This window comes from Trichechus manatus, unplaced genomic scaffold, assembly GCF_000243295.1.
Source record: "Trichechus manatus latirostris isolate Lorelei unplaced genomic scaffold, TriManLat1.0 scaffold00048, whole genome shotgun sequence".
In the NCBI taxonomy this organism is placed as follows: Eukaryota; Metazoa; Chordata; class Mammalia; order Sirenia; family Trichechidae; genus Trichechus; species Trichechus manatus.
In genome coordinates, this window is record NW_004443984.1 from 8821202 (window position 1) to 8846088 (window position 24887).

Here is a 24887-nt window from a genome sequence, read left to right on the forward strand (position 1 = left end):
AGTACAACCAGAATGTTCCTTAGAAGCAAGGATGGCAAGACTACATCTCACATACTTTGGACATGTTATCAGGAGGGATCAGTCCCTGGAGAAGGACATCATGGTTGGTAGAGGGTCAGCAAAAAAAGAGGAAGAGCCTCGTCTTGGATTGAATTGTGTCCCCCAAAAAATGTGTGTATCAATTTGGCTGGGCCATGATTCCCAATATTGTGTGATTTACCACCATTTTATCATCTGAGGTGATTTTCCTATGTATTGTAAATCCTGCCTCTATGATGTTAATGAGAGGGGATGGGCTGCAGTTGTGTTGATGAGGCAGAACTGAGTCTAAGGGTTTGGATTATGTCTTGAGCAGGTTTCTTCTGGGATATAAAAGAGGTGAGTGGAGAGACGGGTTGGGGTGTGTGTGGAGGGTGTGTGTTAGGGGGAAGGGGGACGAGATGTCATACCACCAAGATAGCAGTGCCGAGATCAGGGTTCCTGTGCGGAGAAGCTCTAGTCCAGGGGAAGATTAATGAGAAGGACCTTCTTCCAGAGCCAACAAAGAGAAAAAACCTTCCACTGGAGCTGATGCCCTGAATTTGGACTTCTAGCCTACTGTACTGTGGGGAAATAAATTTCTCTTTATTAAAGCCATCCACTTGTGGTATTTCTGTTATAACAGCACTAGATAACTAAAACAACCCTCAACGAGATGGATTGACACAATGTCTGTTACAGTGGGCTCAAGCATAATGATTGTGAGGATGGCGCAGGACTGGGCAGTGTTTCATTTGTTGTGCATAGGGTTGTTATGAGTTGGAACCAACTCGACAGCACCTAACAATAACAACAACAACAACAATCTTTAGGTTGCTGGGTAGATTTGAACCACCACCATTTCTGTTAGCAGCCGAGCACTGAAGCTTTACACTGTCTTTTCACACTCCACCACCATTATCTCAGCAAGTCCTCTCTGATTTACTCTCACCAGCTTCACTGCTATTATTAAAGCTTAAGCCACTTTGGTGTCTTTCCTAGACAACTGTAACTTCACTACTTATCTCCCTGCTTCTGTCTTGCTGCTCCTCTATCGTATGCATTACACAACAGCTAGAGTGATCTTTTTAAAACCTAAATCACATCGTTTCTCTTTCCTATTTAAAACTATACGACGTCTCTCTACTGGTGAGTAAACCAGACAAACGTCCATAGCCTCATAGACTTTTGAATGTGTTTATAAGGTCATAAATCGTCTGGTTGTTGGCTACTGCTCTATTCCCTTCCCCTACTTCTCTCTTCCTCCTTCACTACTGCATTGCTACTGATCTTGCTGTCCTTGGTCCAACATTCCATGCTTGCTTCTATCTTAGGGCCAATTGCTCTTCCTATTCCTTTTGTTTGGAATGCTCTTCCACATTCTAAGACCGCCTTTTTACCTCTTTCAGGTGTCTCTAATATTACTTCCTCAGGAATGAAATCTCTGACTGCCTTAAAGAACCACCTCCCTCACCCTCTTGCTCTGTTTTCTTTCGTTGTTGTTGTTTTTTTTTTCATAGCACTCTCTTCTGCCTGACATTATATTATAGGCTTATTTTCTGGTTTATTGTCTATCTCCACCGCTATAGTGTTAGCTCAGTGGATGTAAGGAGTGCCATGTTTTGTTCAGCACTGTACTCCTAGAACCTAATTTAATGCATGGTGTTTAGTAAGATATTCAGTAAATACTTTTTATCATCACTTTAAAGTTTGATAAGTGCTTTTTGTATGGAAGGGATGCAATTTTTGTTTCAGAGCCCCTAAGGACTAGGACAATGGATACAAATACTTAAACTTGTAAAGATTAGAGTTGTTCAAACCTGAAATGAGCTCTACTGTTGAAAATAGTGAGTTCATGTCACTAAAGATTTTTGAATAGAACTGGTAGTTTCTTAGGAACAGTTTAGAAAGAATTAAAGGACTGATCCATGTGGTCGATGTTTCTTCCAATCCTCATATCCTGTGATTCTGGCGGTAGAATTCCATTGTGTTATTTATTATTCCTATTACATTATCGCTGTGGTAATTATTTATTGTTCATTATTACCCTTGTATTAAAAGAGATATTCCTATGTCATTTAATATCTTCTTTTTAAAAAATGGCTTTATTGAGATGGTTCACATATCATATAATTTACCCATTTAAAATATACAGTTCAGTGGTTTTTGATATATTCACAGAGTTGCACAATCATCACCACAGTCAATTTTATAACATTTTCATTACCTCAAAAATAAAGCTCATACCCTTTAGCTATTACTCCTCTAATCTCTTATCCCCTGCTTCCCCCCAGCCCTAAGCAACCACAAATCTACTTTCTATCTCTATAGATTTCACTATTCTGGACTTTCCTATAGGTGAACTCATATAACATGTAGAACTTTTTTGACTGGCTTTTTTCCACTTGGCATATTTTCAAAGGTCATTCAAGTTTTAGCATGTATGTGTTCTTCATTCCTTTTTATGGCTGAATAATATTCCATTGAATGGATAGTACCTCATTTTATTTACTCATTTATCAGTTGATGGACATTTGCGTTGTTTTCTTCAACTTTTGGGTATTCTGAGTAATGCTGCTATAAAAATCCACGTATAGGTTTTGTATGGACATATGTTTTCATTTCTCTTGTGTATATAACTAGGAGTGAAACTGCTGGGTCATAATATGGTAGCTCTAATCGTTTGAGGAACTATCAGACTATTTTGCAAAGCAGCTACACCATTTTACATTTCCACCAGAGTGTACAATTTCTCCACATCCTAGCCAACATTTATTATTCCCTGACTTTTTTATTATAGCCATCATAGTAGGTGTGGAGTGGTATCTCTTTGTGTTTTGATTTGCATTTCCCTGATAACAATGACTGATGACGTCAGGCATCTTTTGAGGTGCTTATTGGCAATTTGTATATCTTCTCCAGAGAAATAACTATTCAGATCCTTTGTCCATTTTTATTAGGACTATTTGTCTTTTTATTATTGAGTTTTAAGAGTTCCTTATGTCCTGGGTAGAAGTTCCTTATCAGATACATGATTCTTTAAATATTTCTCCCATTCAGTAGATTATCTTTTCACTTTCTTGATAGTGTCACTTGAAGCACAAAAGTTTTTAATTTTGATGAAGTACAATTTCTTTTTCTTTTGTTGCTCATGCTGTTGGTGTCCTTTCTAAGAATCCTTTGTCAAATCCAAGGTCATGAAGATTTACCCCTATGTTTTCATCTAAGAGTTTTATAGTTTTAGCTCTTATATTTAGATCTTTGATTCATTTTGAGTTAAGCTTTATATATGATATGAGGTAAAGGTCTAGTTTTATTTTTTTTGCATAAGGCTATCCTGCTGTCCCAGCACCATTATTTTTTTTTTTCTTCATTGGGTGTTTTTGGCACCCTTGTACAAATCAGTTGACCATAGAGGTGTGGGTTTGTTTCTGGGCTCTTAATTCTCTTCCATTAATCTGTATGTTGTACCAGTACTACACTCTTGATTGTCATTGTTTTGTAGTAAGTTATGAAACCAGGACGTGTGAATCTTCCCATTTTGTTCTTTTTCAAGATTGTTTTGGCTATTCTGGGTCCTTGCAATTCCATATGCATTTTAGAAACACCTTGTCAATTTCTCCAAAGAAGTCAGCTGGGATTCTGATAGGGATTGTGTTAAATCTGTAAATCAGTTTAGGGAATATTGTCATTTCAACAATGTTAAGTTATGTGATCCATGAAGATGGGATGTTTTCCCTTTTCTTTAGGTCATATTTAATTTCTTTCAATAAGATTTTGTAGTTTTCAGAGTAAGAGTTGCACTTTAAAAAAAAAAATTATCCCTAAGTATTTTATTCTTTTTGTTGCTGTTGTCAGTGAAATTGTTTTCTTTGTTTCATTGTTGGATTGTTCATTGTAAGTGTATAAAAATACAATCAATTTTTGTATTTTGGTCTTGTATCCTGCAGCCTTGCTGAACACATTTATTAGGTCTAATAGTTTTTCAATGGGTTCCTTAGGATTTTCTGTTTATAATATCATGTCATCTGTGAATAGTTTTATTCATGCTTTCCAGATATCTTCTTTTTATGTAACAGGTAACTACTCTTCTAAGCTTCAGCTTACATATCCTTCTTTCTACCTGATCTGTACACTTAGGTATATCAGAAGCATTTCAAACTCAAAACCTGAGTTCATGGTATTCTCTTCCCAACGCCCTGATGCCCAAAGCCACATAGCTCTTCCAGTGTTGCCTGTCTCGGTGACTGGTACACCTCTCATAAATGAGAAAATTTTTTATTTAAAAGTCAGTTTGTTTCTGGACTCTTAATTCTATTCCGTCCTCTCCTCATTGACGCCTTCCCCACCATATCTAATCACCAAGTCCTGTCAATTTACCTCTATATTTAAATGAAATTCATTCACATCCCTCCGTTACTACCTCTAGAATTATTTCCCTTGAGCTACTGCAATAACTTTATAAATTCTGTCCTTGTTACCACTCTTCTTCTCTCAGTCCATTCTCCATGAGGTAGACAGAAGGATCTTCTTAAAAAACAAATCTGATTATGTCATATTGCTGCTTAAAACCTTTCCCTAGCCACCTCTTGTTCTGGGGATAAAGATTATAACCCTCGTGTGGCCTGTAACGCCCTGCCAGGTCTGATCACTGCCTGACTTATTTCACGCCATACTTCTACATCCCCCTCACACAAGCCTGTTGATGATGTCTTACTCTTTCTTTCAGAGCCATTGTTGAACCTTTGTACATGCTGTTCATTCTGCCTGAAATGCTTCCTTCTTCAGTTCCTCCCATGTGCCTCCTGCATGCCTACCTTCACATTGATTCTTTGAAGTTCAGTGTAAATGTTGTGTCCTCAAAAAATCCTCTCCCACACATACCAAGTTAGAACCTTAGATTATGTATTCTCTCCATACTCTTGCCTATACTCCAGTATAGAACTTATAGCCATTATAGTTAAATGATTAATTTTGTGTTTGTTCTTTAATATCTCTTTCCCTTGATAGAATATAAGTTACATGAAGCTAAGGATCTTTATCTGTTTTAGTCACGAGTGGGCTCTCAATGCGTTGTACATGGTAGATGCTAGGGGAAAAACTTCATATGCACGTCTTTCTAATGAATGAATGTGGGAGAATTCTCTCCCACTTATGAAAGAGGCATGTTTTGATCATTTTTCTTGGTGTCATTTGCTATATATATTATTATTTTTCTTCTCGGTTTTCATAATATTTCTTCATGGGGGCTGTGCTTGTTTATTCCCAGGATTTATGTATGTTAAACATGTAAGATATTTATTATAAGGATTATTTTAAACTCACTGAGTGGAACTTTGAAAAAAATCACTTATACCTGAAATAATACAATGTGAACTATTTAAGTAGCCTTTTATAATGACTAAATTACATCAACTTCTTTCTTATATTTATATAGCTATTTGGAGTCTCTCACTTTCTTTCAATGATCTGTAACAGTGGTCAGCAATTTTTCTCTGTAAGAGTCCAGACAGTAAATATTTTAGAATTTGCAGGCTAGTGGAAAGAATCTCTTACTCAACTCTGCTGTTGTGGCACAAAAGCAGCCATAGACAGTACATAAATGAGTGACCATGGCTGTTCCAATAACACTTTATTATGGACACTGAAATTTGAATTTTATATACACCTACTCCTCACTTATCAACTATTTCGTTACCTAACATTTCCCATTTACAGCAGTAGTAAAAAATTTACTATCTGTTTTGCGCATTAATGATGTACTGCTATCTGGTGGCAGTAATGAACGCCGAGGGGTGAGGCAAGAGTAATGCTGGCTGTGATAGTTAAGGTTATGTGTCAGCTTGGCTGGGCCATGATTCTCAATGGTTTGACAGATGTATAATGATATAATTTGGCAGTTATGTAATTCTCCATTTTGTGATCTAATGTGGTCATTTTTACATAGTGCCAATTTTCACATAGTGCCAATTTTCGTGGAATGACCTGGTCTTTGGAACCTAACTATGTTGATAAGTGAGGAGTGGTGTACTTTTCATGAGTCAAGAAATGTTCTTTTAATTTTTCCCCCAATGTTTTAAAAATGTAAAAATTTCTCAGTTCATGTTCTGTATAAAAATAGGTGTTGGCCCCTGGGCCATAGTTTGATGACTTTCTATCTATAACTTCCTCTGTTCTTATGAATTCTGTCATGTACAAGATTAAAAGAGAAAGCAAAGAAAGGGAAGTTACCCTTTCTAGGCAGAAACAGTGTTGACTGTGTAAAGAAAAATTAATTTAAAAATGTACTAAGAAGTATTTGAGGACAACTCCGGATTTTGTTGCCTGTGCCTAGTATAAAGTCTGGTACCTAATAGGTAAGCACTCTATTAAAAAAGTGAATGAATTAATCTAGTATTTGAGTCCAAGTCTACCATTTTCCTTTAAGGCTAGTACTTCAAATTTAATATATAAATCTTCAACAGATAGATTGCCACGTAGAATTTATAAAGGAAATTCATTTCTTGGGCACTATCAGGAAAATAGAAGCCCTGGTGATGCAGTGGTTAAGAGCTATGGCTGCTAACCAGAAGGTTGGCACTTTGAATCCACCAGCTGCTCCTTGAAAACCCTATGGGGCAGTTCTACTCTGTCCTTTAGGGTCACTATGAGTTGGAATCGACTCGACAGCAACAGGGTTTGGTTACAGGTATCAGGAATCTAATATCTTGCCCTATTTTAAACTCCCTTATCACTCCAGTTGAGACATGAGAAACATTTGTTTTTATTTTCTCTGCCAAATATAGCCTTGATTTTAAAGAATTTTGTTGAGGAAAAGCTTAGCATTGGCATAAATTACAAAATGTTGCAACAACAAAGAGTTGCTAAATCAAACCTGACCTTTAACCCTGACTTTTGGAGCATCTTTATTGAATCCTTTTACATATTGATACTATAGATGGTACCTTCCAGAATGATTCTGTCAGTTTTCATTCCCACCTGTATCTAGGTTATGTATTCAAAAGCTTCATTTCCTTATGAAATGAAGTGCATATGACATTGAATGTGACATTTTGAGTCACAACATTCAGTGTATTTCCTGATTTTTCTGACTTATTAATTAGATGAAATAGACTATGATTATTTGTGCTTTGGAAAGATATGGAACTCCTTTATAATGGACTATTTATAGTTGAGTTACTTCATTGGGAGAGAAGAGAGAAATTGGAGGTTAAACTAAAATTTGAAGAGATTATCCTAATTAAAATTAATCTAAAAAAAGATAAAGCATCGAATATTATTCTATGTTAATATAGCATATTGGTACTATCAAAGGCTTATAGAATGTGAAAGCTGAGAGGGATTGTAAGATCACAGTTCTTTTTCATTTTACTGCTGAGGAAACTTGAGAAGTACCTCCCTAGCATTTTGTGGATATGTAACTAAGTACTAGATACTTGGATTTGGAATGATCATCCTGTTATCTTGCTTCTTTCTTATGAATCTTTATACATAAATTCTTCCTAGGGCTTTGTTAGTTTGAAACTGTCTGTGTGGTTGTCTCTTTAATATGATTAAAGATACTGCAGTCTTATATTGAAAGCCCCCTGATCCATGTAGATTTATATGTATCAACAACCTTTTACTATTGTAAACATCTACATTCTCTAATAATGTCATTTTAGCAACACACTTTTTGCTATTACCCCTTTTTGTGGTTGTTAATTTCCCAAACAATTGACATAGTTAATGTTTTCTTCCTTTCAGGTAAATGACACAATTCACAAATCTTTCTTTCCTGGGAAATGTGGATAATTGTTTAATAAATGCTGAATAATGTGGAGTGTTTCCTTTGTTCCGTATCTATTTTCAGCCAGTAGAATAGAGCTAAGTCTGTATTTTCCTTTATAGCTATGAAGCCTTTCCAATTTTTGAATTTCAGTAATACAATGATTTTTTCATTGAAACTAAACATTCAGAATAGAGTAATACTGGCAGTACTCTTCAATTATTTGTCCATGGCTTAAAGTGAAACAGTAACTCTTTTCATTTTTTAAATGTGGGAATATAATTTTAATAGTCTTCATTTAGAGATAATTGTTGAACGTGAACATTTTCATGATGTAATGAGTAGGAGAAATTATAGCGTTTTCCCCATTCCTGTCTGTAATCCATAGTCAAGTATAAATTGCATATTGTATGTTCTTTTCAGCATGGTGACTTAAATGACATCTATCGTCATAAATGGTTCATGTCCAGACTGATACATTTCATCTTATATTCCAGCTTTAAGTGAGAGTCACTGACTTTAAAATATTTTTTATTAACCCTCACGTTAACTGACCCTATCCACCCAAAGTCACCCACATCCAAACCTCCTCCCCCTCGGATAAAAACAGAATTGTGCAGGGAGCTCTGCTCTGATAGTACGGACAGAATTCAGCGTAGGAGACTATAACTGCCAAAAAATTGATCTTAGATCTCCGAGGAGAGACACTGCTTTGTTCTGTGGCTTTTGTGTAACCCTGAAATCCAGAAAGAATAACCTGCCTGGAATGTGTTGTAGAGTGAATGTTCTTGTGCTTTCTTCTGTAATTCTTGTTCCCTCTAAGATGAACAATGGCTGCATTTTTCTCAACCTGTTCTGCTTAGATTTTGAGGGGCATTGTTGGTTCTAATACACTGGCTGAGTGAAAATGAGAGATTTCCTCGTAGGTCTGAACAGCCAGTTTGTTACTCAAATGTCTGACTGAAAAGATACCATCCTTGACCCAGAACCTAAAGACATTTTAAGGTGAAAGTGCAGTGAGACACTTTCTAAATTGCACTTTACCCGTATGATTGTATGGACAAATAACAGGAATCATCCTTCATTATTATTTTCTTGAATCAATAACTGGCTTTCAAACTATCACATTTTCTGTTTGTCCTGCTTTTGGCCCAAGAACTACTTTACTAGGTAGTTTATAAGTTGACCAAATCCCTTTGGTCTTTGACTGGAAGGATGCTAAATTCCCTCATGGGTGACATCTATTGTTAGGTTGAAAAGTCTGCTTGTCCTTAGAAGGAACAGTGGAAAATGAATTGTATTGATAACTGTTGTGTTGTCTTCTCTTGCTGTGGTTAATAGTAATCATCTTTTTTCCTTCCCCTTTCCTGCTGCCTCTTTCCCTCCCTTCCCCATCTTCCCATGTACTTTTTGAATTTATTAAATTGGCCTATATATTTTTTCCTTGCTTTCCTTTTTTTTTTTTTTTTTTTTGTAATCTCCTGTCCCACTCTGTCTTCCCCACTTGCTTGGGTTCCATGTTGCTAGTTTTTATGTTCGCACGCTCATTATCACCCTTTTTTGTACTTCAAATCCCAGCAGCTGCCCAGCCAGGTCCCCGAGCACAGCCCTGTGGTTTATGGGACTGTGGAGAGCGTTCATCTTGCTGCCAGCACCCCTGTCACTGCAGCTAGCGACCAGAAGCAAGGTTTGTGTATGACTGTTTTCCTCCCTCTTATATTTAGTGTCTTTTTTATTAATTACATTACCCTCAGCATTCAAGAGTAAGATTAAAATATCTGAGGATTATTTAGATAACCACTTTTAAACAGAACTTTGAGATGAAAAAGCAAACCATTCTACCTCTAGAAAACTAATGGGTGGTTAGTAAAATTTTTTCCCTACATTGTATTAATGACCCACTGTGGATGTCTGTTTATAGGTAAAAAGCTTAGGTACCTTAAACTTGTTTTGAAACAACACGGAGGGGAGGGGGAATAACTAATCAAAGTATATATTACTTTTCAAGAACAACACAGTTATATATATACACACAGTCATTCGTTATTTAACGTCCACAATAACGATCTGTGAAATAGGACGTTATATGATTTGGACATAGTGTAAACATAAGATTGGATGCTGCTCCCTCATAGGCAGCATACACTGTTACACGGTAAGCTTTTTATTTGTAAGTAGGGAAAGTTCACGTTAAAATAATGATAGAAGGTATAGTACAGTACATACATAAGCCAGTAACGTAGGCATTTATTACCATTGTCAAGACGTGTTGTAGGTTATATATGTACTGTATCATTATATGCCTAGCAGTGCAACTACTTTGTATGTAAGAGACATGAGATACATGTGTTGTGTGCTGGAAGCTGTTGCATTTGCTACGTCCGGTTACATCTGCTACATCTCATTCTCCAGTTAGGATTTCTGAACTCCATTATAAACCTTACAGGACCATGGACGTAGATGCAGTTGGACATTGCCTGAATGGATGTTATGCGGTGCATGACTTTTTGTATAAATATATATGTATATATCTTGCTATTTTAAAAAAGGTATATTTTTCTTCTTACAAGATTGAGCTTCTGTAGCCACAGTAGAAGACAGCACTGAGTTCAAATCCTGGCTCCATCATGCACCTAGCTGTTTGGTCTTGAGTGAGTCATGTACTTTATGAACCTCAATTTCTTCACTTATAGAATGGAATGAAGAAGATCTACCTCACAGGGTTGTTTTGGGGACTAGAGATGCCTGCCACATGAAAAGTGCTTAGTAAATTAGAGCCGTTATTATTGATGCAGGAATCATAATAAGGTCTCTACTCCTAATGACCTTGAACATGAAGTATTAAATATTTGTTAAAATAAATACACACAATGCCTTTTGGATTGTAAATGGAAAACTTCAAGGGGAATCTCATGCCTTATGATAGTTTCTCTTTCTTTACTGCCTAGTTGGATTTTAGGTTGACCTTTGCTAAAATTGGAGCCCTGGTGGTGCAGTGGTTAAGCGTTTGCCTGTTAACCAAAAGGTCAACAGTTTGAATCCACCAGCTGCTCCTTGGAAACCCTATGGGGCAGTTCTACTCTGTCCTGTAGGGTCGCTGTGAGTTGAAATTGACTCGACGGCAGTGGGTTTGATTTTTTGTTTTGTTTTTTTTTTTTTTTTAGCTAAAATTGAGAGACAATTCTCCCTAGGCACAGGGGAAACTAGTGACTTTGCACATGCTTTCATGTTTCTGACTTCATTCAAAACAAGAATATAAATGATGCATACGCTACCTATCTTCTTGGATTATTCATTCCTCCAAACTCCTCATTATTCTATAGCTGACTGTTAGTAAACATACTTTCTAAAAATTATTCTTTAAAAAAGCGTTTGGAAATTGGCCCATAATACAAAGTGGAGGCATTTAATATTAGAGTTTTTTTGACTAAACTGCAAGTTAATCGCAGTTACAAAGCCTCTCAAAGAAGGACTTCTAATACCCGATTTCAGTGTTTTTGTACAGCGTGCAAAGATAATATGGTGTTTTTTGAAATAAAAATCTCATTCTTTTCCCTTGAATATTGAGGAGGCTACTAAAGTAAACTTGAGTGGAGACAAGTCCTACATTGTTGTACTTGTTCTATAAGATAGTTTTAAATCAAAAGGTAACAAACCCTAACCTTGGCATGCTTCTAAAAGTTGTACTGCCAAATACTTCTTTTAGCAATGTACAGAGTTGAAGGATTCATCCATGCTTCAAAGTAATTTATTTAATATTAAACCATTCACCTTGCAGGGGGTATGGTGGTGATAGTATTCTGTAAGATCAGCTTCCTATCTCCAACGATAAAGCATCTTTGAGTCAAAATACAGAATGTTAACAATCTAATTGGAGAATAATTTTTAGCATATTCCTTTCAAAACTTTACTTCATTACACTTTTGCACGTTGTAATCCTTTGCTGTTTAGAATTATGCTAAGCATGTTGAATACTTCCCATGCAAAGAGGTCTTAAAATATATTCTCTCTGCAGACTTGTTTGTAAGCTTTCTCTATAGCTGTGCTAAGATATAAAAAATTCATAACATGCTGTGATGATGATAGTTCTGACTTGCCTGAATATAGTATCATCATTTTTGCAGTTATTTTTTGAAAAAAAATTGCTAAGATATTCTAATTATGAGGCCTTGCATTTTGTCATGCTTAGGTCTAGATTTGCAGAGCAAGGAAAGCAAGTTCTTGGTTTCCTCTCAATTTTTTGCATAGGGGAAATTTGAATAATAAAACCAACATTTTAATTTGATGTAGAAAATAGATAAGGATAAATGGGAAAATTATGAAAAGAAAAGCTTGCATTTTAAATTTATTTCATAGAGCTTATAAGTAACTCTTTGGGATTAGTGCTCTCTTCTTCTTTTACCAACTATTCACCAGAAAATCGAGAAACTGTTTCCTAATTCCACCCATAGTCTGCCAATATATAAAATAGTTTTCAGAGTAATTTTTTTAAAACCAAATCTGTATAAATTCAGATAACATTAGAAAGAGCTCACCATCTCTTATAGAAATTGATCTTCTTTCTTCACAGTTACAATTTTTTTTTTCTTCTTAACTCTAGATTCCTTTTGAAATTAAATTAGGATGCAAAAATGAACTGTTTTCAAATATTGCTGTTACCACCAGAAACAACAGACTCTGCATTCTGCGGTTCGGTTGGTTTTTCTCTCTCAATGAAAGTGTCCTTACTGAGGGTTTGTGCGGGTAACAATCTCATGTTAGTGCCAAATTCTCCCACTTGCTTGATTCACCTAAATACTTCTATTTCCATAAGCTTTTTTTTTTTCCCCTCTCCCTGAATTGGAAGAATGTGGACTTTGAAATCATTTCCAGGCTCCTGCACTTGACAGTTATGTGATCTTGGGCCTGTGATTAATCTCTCAAACCTTCATTTTCCCCATATCTAAAACAGGAACATAATAGTTCCTACCTCACTGGTGTATGTGAGAATTAAAGATGACAGTGTATACATGGTATTTGACCCAGTTCCTGGCACATAATAAGTGCTTAATAAATGTTAGCTGCTATTATTAAGCTTATGATTTTCTCAAAAGTTTTTGACCCTATGGGGCAGTTCTACTCTGTCCTATAGGGTCACTATGCGTTGGAATTGACTCGACGGAACAGGTAGTAGTAGTATCAACAGATGAATGGATAAACAAAATGTAGTACATACATACAATGGAATACATGCAGTCAGTAAGAGAAATGAAGTCTTGATACATTCTACAATATGGATGGAGCCTTAAGACATTATGCTGAGTGAATAAGTCAATCACAAAAGGACAACTATTGTTATGACCTCACTTGTATAAAAAGACAAGAACAAGCAAAGGCATAGAGACCAGAGTTTCTTAGCAGTTACCATGCGCAGGAGGAAGAGGGAAAGCAGGGAGTTATTGCCTGTGGAGTACTGAGGTTTGGATTACAGTGATGGAAAAATCGCATTGATTAAGGGTAGGGTTGCAGAGCCAGTTAATGTAATTGCTGTCAATAAGTTGTACGTCTGTAAAAAGTTGAATTGGTAAAAGTTGTGTGATATATTAACAACGAGGGGGATTAAAAAAAAGAGTAGCTGCTGACACTGCTTAAAGTACAACCAAACACTTCATGGGATTTGGTTTCTTGGTTTGGAGGTTTAGGGTCATGGTTTCATGGGACATCCCAGTTAATTGACCTAATAAAATGTATTTAGTGCTTCTGTTCTACCTCCTAGTTTGTTTTGTAGTGCCTGAGGTCTTAAAAGCTTCCAAGTGGACATCCAAGGCAGAACAGTTGATCTCTATTCGACTAAAGCGACAGAGGAAGGAGAATCAGGAATAGGAGGAGGAAATGGAATGTGTAGCTAATTGCCTCCATGAACAACGCCTCCTTTGCCATGAGACCAGAAGAACTGAATGGTGCCCTGCTACAGTTACTGAACATTTTCAGCCAAGATTCTATAGAAGAATCCTGATCAAAGGGGAGAAAGTGCAGAACAGAAATTCAAATTCTCATGGAATCCAGTCTTTCTGGAGCCATGGAGGCTGGATGAACCAGTGAGATAAGCTTTAAACCATAAACCAAATGTATCCTCTGAAGTCTTCTTAAAACTGGACAGTTTAGCTTAACTAGTGAAGAATGTCTGCCTTGAGCATCAGACTCTTCTAAGATCTATCTATATTGGATCAAATAGACAACAGCAACTTGAAATATTAAATAGGAAACTGAGGGGACAGTGAGTTTATGTTAATGTGGGAGGAACAACTCAGAAAAGAAGGGTGAGAATGGTTACACAGCTTGAAGAATGTAATTAGTGTCACTAAACTGTACATGTAGAAGCTATTGACTTGGTATATGTTCTGTGTATATTCTAAACAACAACAGAAAATAAATTAGAAAAAGCACCTTGTTCTTTCAGAATAAAGGGACTAAATGTGAAAAAAGTTTTTGATGTGAACAGCTGGAATGCTTTCCTGAAGACCAAGATTCCAGAAAACTCAACATTTCCCAAATGTTTTGATACTTTATGAAGATGTAGGGCAGCCTCAGCTTGGTTTGTAAAGAGAAAAATTTGAATGAATTAAAATAATATCTTCAGTTGGTGCTGATGGTGTGTAGACACAGCTTAAATGATTGTTGTTTCCTAAGTGAGAAAGTGCATTCAATCAAATATATTGAGTATATGGCATGGATAATTAAATACAAACAAGAGTTAGAAGGTGCCTTAGGAAGGAGTACCTGTTGAAAACACCTGATGTTGAGTCGGTCTTCAGTGAATGATACTCTTGTTGTAATTCAGCCATGCATAGCAATTTTGCTCTATTGGCATTTAGAAGCGAGGATGGTGAGACCTCGTGTTACGTACTTTGGACATGTCATCAGGAGGGATCATTCACTGGAAAAGAACATCATGCTTGATAAAGTAGAGGATCAGCGAAAAAGAGAAAGACCCTCAAGGAGATGGATTAACACAGTGGCTGCAATGAGGGGCTCAAACATAGCAACAATTGGGAGGATGGCACAGGATTGGGCAGCATTTCATTCTGTTGCACATATGGTGGCAATGAGTCAGAACCAACTCATGGGCACTTAACAATACCAGTTATTTTTCAAAGGAGCCCTTGTGGCGCAATGGTTAAAGTGCTTGGCTGCTAACTAAAAGGTTAGCAGTTCGAACCCACCAGTCATTCGGCAGGAGAAAAGTGTGGCAGTCTGCTTCGGTAAAGACTGCAGCCTTGGAAACTCTATGACGCAGTTCTGTTTTGTCCTATAGGGTCATTATGAGTCAGAACCGATTTGACAGCAGTGGATTTTTGGTTTTTTTATTTTTCAAGTGAAACTGTCCTTCAGATTGCAGGATGCGTAATGTTCCTGGCCTCTGCCCACTAAATGACCCTCTCAGTCAACCAGAAGGCACTGATAAAGGCGGTTGGTTCCACCACCATAAGAAAAGAAGAGTGGTTATTTTTTCCTTCTCATAAATATGTAAAAAATAGAAAAAATGGTGATAAGTAAAAAATTAATCTATTTCTTCACCCAGAAGCATTATTAATGAGCTCTGTGTAATTCCAGACTTTCCTCTATGCATATATATTGTTATTATATAATCTTAAGTTACCAAATTAGCTTTATGTTCTAGTTTGTGCCTCGTGTGTATATATATATGTATCTTGTATTATAAACAACTTCCTGTGCCATTATGCTTTTAAAAACCCATTTTAAGAGATTGCATAATATCCTGTGATATACCTGGACCATCAATTGTTTCATAAATCCCTCTCTTTGTACATTTAGTTTACTTCCAATTTTTTCTGTTATAAAGTGTTGTCTTAAATATCCCAGACCTTAAACTTTGCTCATTCTTTCATGATTATTTCCTTATGAAAATATCTTAAAGATGGAATTCCTACAAATTCCTAAAGATGGTCAAACAGTATAAACATTTTTAAAGCAGTATATTAAATTTCAAACTGTCAGAGCTCTGTAAATCAGTCTTTATAGTAAAAGCCTTTACAGGAATAAAATCAATGTTCTTTATTTAGATCCTCTGTATTGTATTTTCCAGCTTTCTATGTTAAGGCCCTGTTGAGTGGTTTAAGGGAATTTTATTTCAGAATGAGGAGCTCTCAAAAAAATTAACACCTTTTTGTTTCTATTTCTCTTCATTATTACTAAATTTTTTACAGAGTATATACATGTTTATTATTATCAGTCGTAGATATACTTTTGTTTGATTTTTCACTATCAGAAATTTTTTCTCCCAGAATTAATCATTAAGTTGACATACTCTTACTAGATTGTTAATGCCAGAGTTAGTCTTCATTTTTTACTTTACTTCATCTAGACTTTATTCAGTGGTCATACGGGTGTTATTCTGATGGAATCTGAGGGACCCATGTAGCAATTATTCTAATGAGTTGGAAATTATTTTCATCAGAGACATTTTTGCACTTAAAATATTTTTGTTTCTTGTCTTGGCAGCTGGGTCTTCGGGATTTGGCAGTGAGAGCCTGTTGATTTTATTTCACCATTACAGTCAATAGAAGGCAAAGTCCAGTTTTAGAAGCACTAGCTTCTGTGCCCATAAAGTAAATTTTAAGACCTGTAAATGTAGTCACAGTGAATGAATAAAGCTTTAACAGTTTAATATTAATATTTACTGTCTGTTTATCTGATTCACGGAACATATTCTCACTGACAACTACAATTTGTTTTAAAGGCTCATTGTCACTGAGGTGTAAAGATTTCTGGAGGAGAAAGTTAAATCCTTTGCAGTTCAGATTGTCATTTAGTAGCGCTTAAAGTTTTTGTTTGCAGTTGATAAACTTACTACGTGTATCTGTTTTTCCAGTGGAGCCTGTTTATCGTGCTTAGGAGGCACAAGGCCAGAAGCAAGTCTAAATCTCCTGTGGTTTCATTCTCTCAGGGATGAATCACATCCTTCCTTGCATTTTTCTGGATCCTAATTTCGCACACTCTTGCTCTCATTCTCTGTCTAAACACACACACACACACACACAACATTTTATGTATTCTGAAATATTTCAAATTATATATTACATGTTATATATATGTGTGTATATATAGGTGATTTGCTTATATGAGTATTAACTTGGGTTTCTCCTTAAATAATTGTTTTTTTTTTTTAACTTTTGAAGACACAGGATAATACATGTTTTTAATCCTTACATTATTTCTGTTATATACTTCTTTTGATAAATGAAAGTTAATTTCTAAACTTACATTTTTTTATATTCAGGACCTTGAAATTTCACTGAGGTTATGATAGTCTCTCTTAAAACGTAGTTTTTTTTTTTTTTATAAAAAGTAATACAAGTAAATTCCAAACAATGCAGAAATATATTGAATAAAAAATAATGCCAATCTCTTCACAATAATTTAACCCTGTCTCATTTGCCCTTGTAGTGTCCTGTGACTACAGTGCACCCCTGGTAGAAAAACTTTCCTCAAAGAACAGGATATATGGTAGAGATTAAGTTCTCTCTACCTTAAAGAAAAGCCTCAGTCCTGTCTCAGGAATGGTTTAACTTCAGTTTTGATGAGCTGTTCCATTGTACTCTTGACATTATCATTTGGTGAATTGATCTCTTACTCCAAAATAAATTTTATATGTAATGGAAACCAAGTAATTATGGGTGTAATGGGAAAAACAGTATGGCAGTGTTTTCAGAGTAGCGGAGTAAATCTAATATTTTAGCGTCTATTCTGCAGCCCATGATTTAGATGAAGAGGATAAAAGAATTGACTGATAATAATACAATATAGTCTCTGATCTATAAATTATTCTTAAAACTCTTTTATTTTTTCTTCCCTAGAAGAGAAGCCAAAACCAGATCCAGTGTTAAAGTCTCCTTCTCCAGTCCTTAGGCTAGTCCTTAGTGGGGAGAAGAAGGAACAAGCAGGCCAGACGTCTGAGCTTACTGCAGTAGAATCCACACCAGAGCTTCCTCTGCCTGTGTCACCTACCACTGTTTCTCCAATTGCTCGTAATACGATTGCTTCCCCTATCTCTGCTGCTCTTAGTAGCCAACCAATATTCACCACTGCTGTTGATGACAGATGTGAACTCTCTTCCCCAAAAGAGGACACATTTCCTATACCCAGCCCCACATCTTGCACAGAAACATCAGACCCTTCACCAACAGATGAAATTGATGATGATATATGCAAGAAACCCTGTAGTGTAGCACCTAATGATATTCCACTGATTTCTAGTACTGACCTTATTAATGAAATAAATGGAGTTGGTGAAAAATTACCAGCCACGGAGAGCATTGTAGAAATAGTAAAACAGGAGGTGCTGCCATTGACTCTTGAATTGGAAATTCTGGAAAATCCCCCAGAAGAAATGAAAGTGGAATGTACCCCAGCTCCCATCACCCCTTCCACAGTTCCTTCCTTTTCTCCATCTCCTCCAACTCCTCCAGCCTCTCCTCCTCCCACTCCAGTCATTGTTCCTGCTGCTGCCACTACCATTAGTACTTCCAGTGCTCCCACCACAGTTCAGGGAGTCTTAGAAGAGGACGAGAGTGTAAGAACTTGCTTTAATGAAGATGGAAAAGAAATTCCGAACAAAACAGAGGCAGAAGCAGATGGGCAAACAGAAGAGACTATGGATTCTCAGAGCTTAAATTCAAGAAAGAGCCCTGTCCCAGGTAAGCTTTTCTGCCATTAATAATCTTATGCTTGCTGAACATGAAGATGCAGCAGTGTTTGTTTTTAATTGGCTACTTATCTTGACTTCCAGAAACATCGAATGAATGCTGAAATTCCTAGTGTTTTCTTCAATGGTGTGTTTGTGTTTTAGTGCAGCCCGCAAAAGAGTTACTCCATTGTCTAAAAATGCAAATGAAAATTTCAAATATACAAAATGCCTCCAAAGTGTATGTCACTATGCATGTTGTTTTTGCCTCATTCATGTGAGTAAATTCCTCAGTTGTTAATTTTGTTTCTTTGGTGCTGGAAACCAGTCAAAACCAGCATGGTCTGTATTCCCTAATCCTGCATTCTCAAAACTTTAAAACCCAGTTAAATCCTAAACTTAAAGGAACTCCTCTATGCAAAACCTATTCTTTAATCTTGAGTTTAAGAAAATAGCAATTAGAACATCAAAGATTTACATAACTAGTTTTGAAAAATAAAAGTGCCCACTCTGATTAACTCATAGATCAGTTTAATTTTCTCTCACTTTTTCTTTTAAAACAGTTGCATTTTTCCTGTAAGTTTTTTTTATGACCATTAATATTATCAAAGTATTACGTTCTTCCCAATTCAAAATTATTTCTTTTTAATGTAACATCACCTCGGATCTTAGGAACTGACCATTGGGTTTCTATAATTATAATCAAAAGTTATCTGAGCCCCATTAGAATGTTGAAGTTTTAGCTTTTAACAAGTCAACATAGCCTGTCTTCTTTAACGTTGCCCTACGCTGTATAATTTTTTCTCTGAAACCTATCAGGTAAGTCATCCTTATGTGAGTTAGACAATTTGACAGATGAGTGCACTCCCAGCAGTTGATCTAGAAATGCACCAGGGAGGTTTTGCTCACCAGCATCCTCAGTACTTTTCATCAATTTTGAGCTGTGTGATAGATTGGGGAACATGGCAAATCAAAAACTTGATCCTTACTTTCAAGATGTGACTTTCTTTCTCAGCTCAGTTCTTAAGGAAGTTTACTCATCAGTGTCTATGAGAGGTGTCTGTTCTCTTGGAACTGTAGAATATCCTTCAACATAGTTAACCAGAGCAGGAAAGCAAACAATGTAAGGAAATTGGGACAGGGAGAAATTTATCATAGATATTGGTAAATCCCATTGCCTCAAATAGATTGGACTCCATTGGCATCAGTACTCAGAACCATCACCGTTCTAGGAATCTTCTCCCCTGGTGGGAGAGATGACCTGGGGCTTTTTTGTCAGTTACCCTTTGAAAAAACAATCTACTTTGGTGAGACAACAGGTGAATGCTCCTCAAAGAACACCAGTTTGTTGGAGAAGAGTAATTTGACCCTTCATTGTGTCATTTCATTTACCTATTTGTTAGTTGTCATTCAACAATGATTGATGTGGTAGTTCTAAAAATAGGAGAAAGTAGTAAAGACAAATGTTTAAAAAATGTAAAAACAAATAACAGACAGGAAAACAAAGTAAATCTAGGGAATACAAGTTAAAGATGCAAACCATACCTCAGAACTGATATAAGTGCAAAGCAAGACCCTGCATGAAAATCGCACTTCAGTCTCCTTTTAAGCAGTTTATTATTTAAGTGGTCTAATATTGCAGGATGGTTCCCAGGGATAGATGAACAGACAGATGAATATTTTTGGGTTAAATCTTTGTCCCATGGCAGTTTTTTGAAGTGCAGATACTCTTGGAATTGGAAATGTAAGTACCAGCACCTTAATAAAATAGTATAGATTCTTCAGCAGTGAACCAGAGGGTACCTAGAAAAGACAAAACTGTCCCAAGCATGATTGGGGATGACGTAGAGGCTGGTGATGTCAGGGATTAAAGTGTCTTAACATTTTTCAAGTCTCACAAGTTTTTAAACTGTAAAGGTGTTTTAAAGGAACCAGAAGTTCCGGTTTTTCCCTTTACATCTTGCATTCTTCAAAAACCAGAAGTAAATGAAACTGAAGAACCCATGCGACGCTAGCATTTTTTAAATTATAAAACTGCCAGAAACATTCCTAACCATTTTACTTTTGTACAAATATTTTTAAATATTTGCTACAAAGACTAACAATGAGAATTAAAATCACCTTCAATCTTTAAATACATCCACCTTGAAGTGGTCGTGTTTTCTTAATGACTACCATCTTATTTGCACTTACTTGTTGTACATTGTCTACTTTGAGAAAAAATCATAAAAACAATTTAGTCTGGATGTCAGTCTTTTAGTGTTGACCTTTAAGAATACTAGATCTTACTGTCTCAGCCTTAGCATGAAAAACCAGTTGCTTTTGACAGGTGTAATGCATAACACTTACACACAGCATTTAGCATAGAGGTACTTGTTTAAAACAGTAGTAAAAATCAAAACATAAGGGACATAGTCCATTTTCCTGGGTTGCTGGAAAACCCTTTCTTGGCAACTGTACTAGATGGAATTCCTGGGTGTAGCAAAACAACAGCAGTTCTGGATGCCTTGGTGTTGAAGTGCAAGCCTTGTAAAATGAAAATTGTGTGTATCTTCATTGTACTCCAAAAAGCCTCAGGGTTTGGCCTGACTTTGATTAATTGTTCCGCGCAATCACTTCAGTAATTAAATGTGCAAAAAGTATGTACTAATTGGATGATTTTGAAGTCTTAGGAATCTTTATTATAGTTTCTGCATAATTTGGTAGTCCAGCTTCTTGGATTATTTGCTCAGTATACTGATTGAATAGGTATGGTGAAAGAATGCAACCCTGACACACACCTTTCCTGACTTTAAACCACGCAGTATCCCCTTGTTCTGTCCAAACAACTGCCTCTTGATCTATGTATAGGTTCCTTATGAGCACAATTAAGTGTTCTGGAATTCCCATTGTCAAGGATTTCATTTTACTTGGATCCACAATTAATACCCGTGGAAGCAGCAGTCAAAAAATCAAAAGATGCATTGCATTGGGCAAATCTGCTGCAAAAGACCTCTTTAAAATGTTGAAAAGCAAAGATAATCACCTTGAAGACTAAAGTATGCCTGACCCAAGCCATGGTATTTTCAATCGCATCATATGCATGTGAAAGCTGGACAATGAATAAGGAAGGCCGAAGAAGAATTGACGCCTTTGAATTGTGGTGTTGGCGAAGAATATTGAACATACCATGGACTGCCAAAAGAACGAACAGATCTGTCTTGGAAGGAGTACAGCCAGAATGCTCCTTAGAAGCAAGGATGGCGAGACTACATCTTACATACTTTGGACATGTTGTCAGAAGGGATCAGTCCCTGGAGAAGAACATCATGCTTGGTAAAGTAGAGGGTCAGCGAAAAAGAGGAAGACCCTCAACGAGATGGATTGACATAGTGGCTGCAACAGTGGGCTGAAGCATGACAACAATTGTGAGGATGGCGCAGGACCAGGCAGCGTTTCGTTCTGTGGTATATAGGGTCACTATGAGTCAGACGGCACTTGATGGTACCTAACAACAACATTTGGTAGGAAAGAAAAGAGGGTTTCGAAACTTGTGGAAAAGCACCTCCATTCATCAATTAGGAATTCATTTTGTACAATTTCAGGACAAATGCATATAATACATATTGAATAACAATAATAGGAAAATTAGTAAGTGGTTTTTTATTCTTTTGGCAGAGGAAGGCTTTTAATCTTTCTTTTGATTTGTCTTCTGGCTCTTGCTCATAGTGCATTGTTTCTTTGTGTGTTTTATAAATTTATTTTGTGAACTCAAGTTCAGCTGAACTTTCCTGGATGTAGATTGAGGGCAAGCCTTTCTAAAGCAGTTTTGTATTTACCCGATGTCTTGGGGAAAGCACTAGCTGAAACTAAGTCTGAGCTTAATTTCCTAAACCTACATTCATATCCCAAACAAAATTTGAGGGCATTCCCTGTTTATCCTAATTTTCAGGGTAACAGCTGAAACAACATGCTTCCTTGTAATCACTCTGTGTTGGTTCACTGGTTTATTTTGTTTTGTTTTGCCTTTTTAGCTACCCTTTCGTTGAAGCTATCACTCTTTTAAGAGTCTCAGGGCTTTATGTGAGAATATCAGCTCCAGGTCCCTATTTGCAGAGATCCAAGATCTTGTCTCCTCTTCTCCACATGGGGGTTAAATCTCAACTCCTTGACTACAGAGATTGGCACAGTATCCCACATCCCCAGTACCACAGTGGCTACAGCAGCAGCAATTGACCTTTCTTGTTTATGTGGCTTCCAGAAATCTCCCTTAGATTCTTGTGAGCTCAACTAAGAGTGGAAAAGGGTTTCCAGATTTTGCAAGTTAGAGATGAGAGATTTAGTTCTCAAATGGAGATATAATTGTATGTTTTGGGAGATGGTAATAAAATACTGATCTATACAGCCAGTCAAATTGCTGCTCTGTCTCTTGGTTTAGATTTATTTAAATATAAAAGGCACATACTTGAATGCAGGAAAAATTTTTAGTAATAACATTTGATTTCTCACCTGTGAGAGTATTAAAACATAAAACCAGGAAAATAAAAGTTTATCAGTTTGGGTAGAGTGATCTTAAAATCTCGTTTTTAAAACCAGGCTCTAAAGATCAGCAGCAGGAGTAGAGGATTTGAAGTTTGTTCTTGCCTTTGCTAGCTAGACTTAGACTTTTTAAGAAGTAGTTGAAATATCCTGGAAGATTTAATTGCTGGGGCCAAAAATAGGTCACCAGTGCTTTGTGTCCCACAAGCCTAATTCATGTACTACTCTGTACTCTTATGATTTGATCTTTCATAGTCTACTAGAGAAATACTTTCTGGAACCTTGGAAACAGGACTTCTTACATGTTCCTGGTTCCATGTCATCCACCAAAACTAGCAGAACAACCATTAAAGCAAGGCTCCCTTTTTCAGAGGCTTGAGTCTGAGTGACCCTTAAGGGATAAATAGGTAAATTAAAATTACTGCTTTTTTCCACCTTATTTGTAAAAATATTTCCAGCAAAGCTACCTAAAAAGTACATTTCTGCCATGTCAGCCCTACTTTGTTTCCCTTCATGGTGAAATCTTAAGTCTTGCTAAAAGTTTTCCCTTCCTCTGATATCCATTTTAACCTTGCACACAGAAACCTTCAAAACTGTTTCCTGCTGACAAGATATCCAAAGTGCGTTTCCTTCATCATGTATGTTTTCTTCATTTACTATTGCTGTATTAATAGTACTTGGTAATTTCGTTGCAATCACAGTAGTCATCTTACTTTTTTTATATTTACAAAGATGCTTCTTGGGCATCTCAAGCATTATTCTTGTGATTTAAACAATTCCTGGGATAGAATTATTACTATTTTGCTGATGACAAAAAATATCCATGTAGTAGTAAATCGACTTTCTCAGGATCATAGGAAGATCACAACCCAAGCCTTCCTTTATCTCATGTATCTGTTATTCTTTTAAACATGATTTCTACATTGATACAAAGTTTCTTTAACATTTTCAGGATTTAGGGAATATATATTTATGCATGTGACCTAGGTTCATAGGGCAACAGTGACAGCCCACGTGTTTCAACCACAGATATGTATTGGCCTACTACATGTCAGTCATTACTCTAGGCACTTGAAATTCATCAAGGAACAATCCAAAGGTTCCTACCCTAGTGAAGTTTACATGCTAATTGGGGAAGAAAGACAATGAAAAATAACATATTAATAAACGATAGAGTATGTTAGAAAATCTTAAGCACTATAAAAATAATCAAGTAGGTAAGGAAGATTGGGAATGCCAGAGGGGCAGCAGGTTGTAGTATTTAAATAGAATGATCAGAGTCACAGGCCTCACTAGAAAGTGAGATTTAAGCAAAGACGAAGGAGGATGATTATCTGAGCTACCCTGTTACCCAAATCTGTGATTTCACTATCCCTTTTTCCTTTTGAGAAACCTGTCTAGAAAAACTCTTACCTTGAATCAGCATTATACCCCACCTTTACCATTCTTAATCTTGTCTGTTGTAAAATCCTGTACTCAGACCAACCCTCCTCACCTGTCAGCAGATGACCTTCCCTCTTCCTTCATTGAGAAAATTGAGGGGACTAAGTATTAGGCTTTTTCAACTTTCTGCTCCACAGCTATAGATCTATCTATATCAAAACCTCCTGAAGCTCTACTGTATTGTTAGGTTGTTGTCAGGTACTGTGAAGTCAATTCTGACTCGTAGTGACCCTGTGTATGACAGAAACACTGCCTGGTCCTGTGCCATCCTCACAGTTGTTGCTACACTTGAGCCCATTGTTGAAGCCACTGTGTCAGTTCACCTCATTGAGAGTCTTCCTGTTTTTCACTGACCCTCCACTTTACCAAGCATGATGTCCTTCTCCAGGGATTAGTCCCTCCTGATAACGTGTCCAAAGTACATGAGATGAAGTTTTGCCATCCTCACTTCTAAGG

General features: G+C 36.5%; 1 protein-coding gene across 7 annotated transcripts in view; it reads left to right on the forward strand.

Moving 5' to 3' along the window:
• Positions 1-24887, forward strand: part of EIF4G3 (eukaryotic translation initiation factor 4 gamma 3) — a 348277-nt gene that overhangs the window by 200151 nt on the left and 123239 nt on the right. For 5 of the 7 annotated variants that reach the window (XM_023732132.1, XM_023732133.1, XM_023732128.1 and 2 more), the window contains 2 exons: positions 9365-9473; positions 17644-18483. In XM_023732132.1, coding sequence (XP_023587900.1) covers positions 9365-9473; positions 17644-18483 — 949 coding nt within the window. The remainder of the gene's footprint in view (positions 1-9364; positions 9474-17643; positions 18484-24887) is intronic. The other 2 variants (XM_023732129.1, XM_023732131.1) reach the window with 1 other exon arrangement.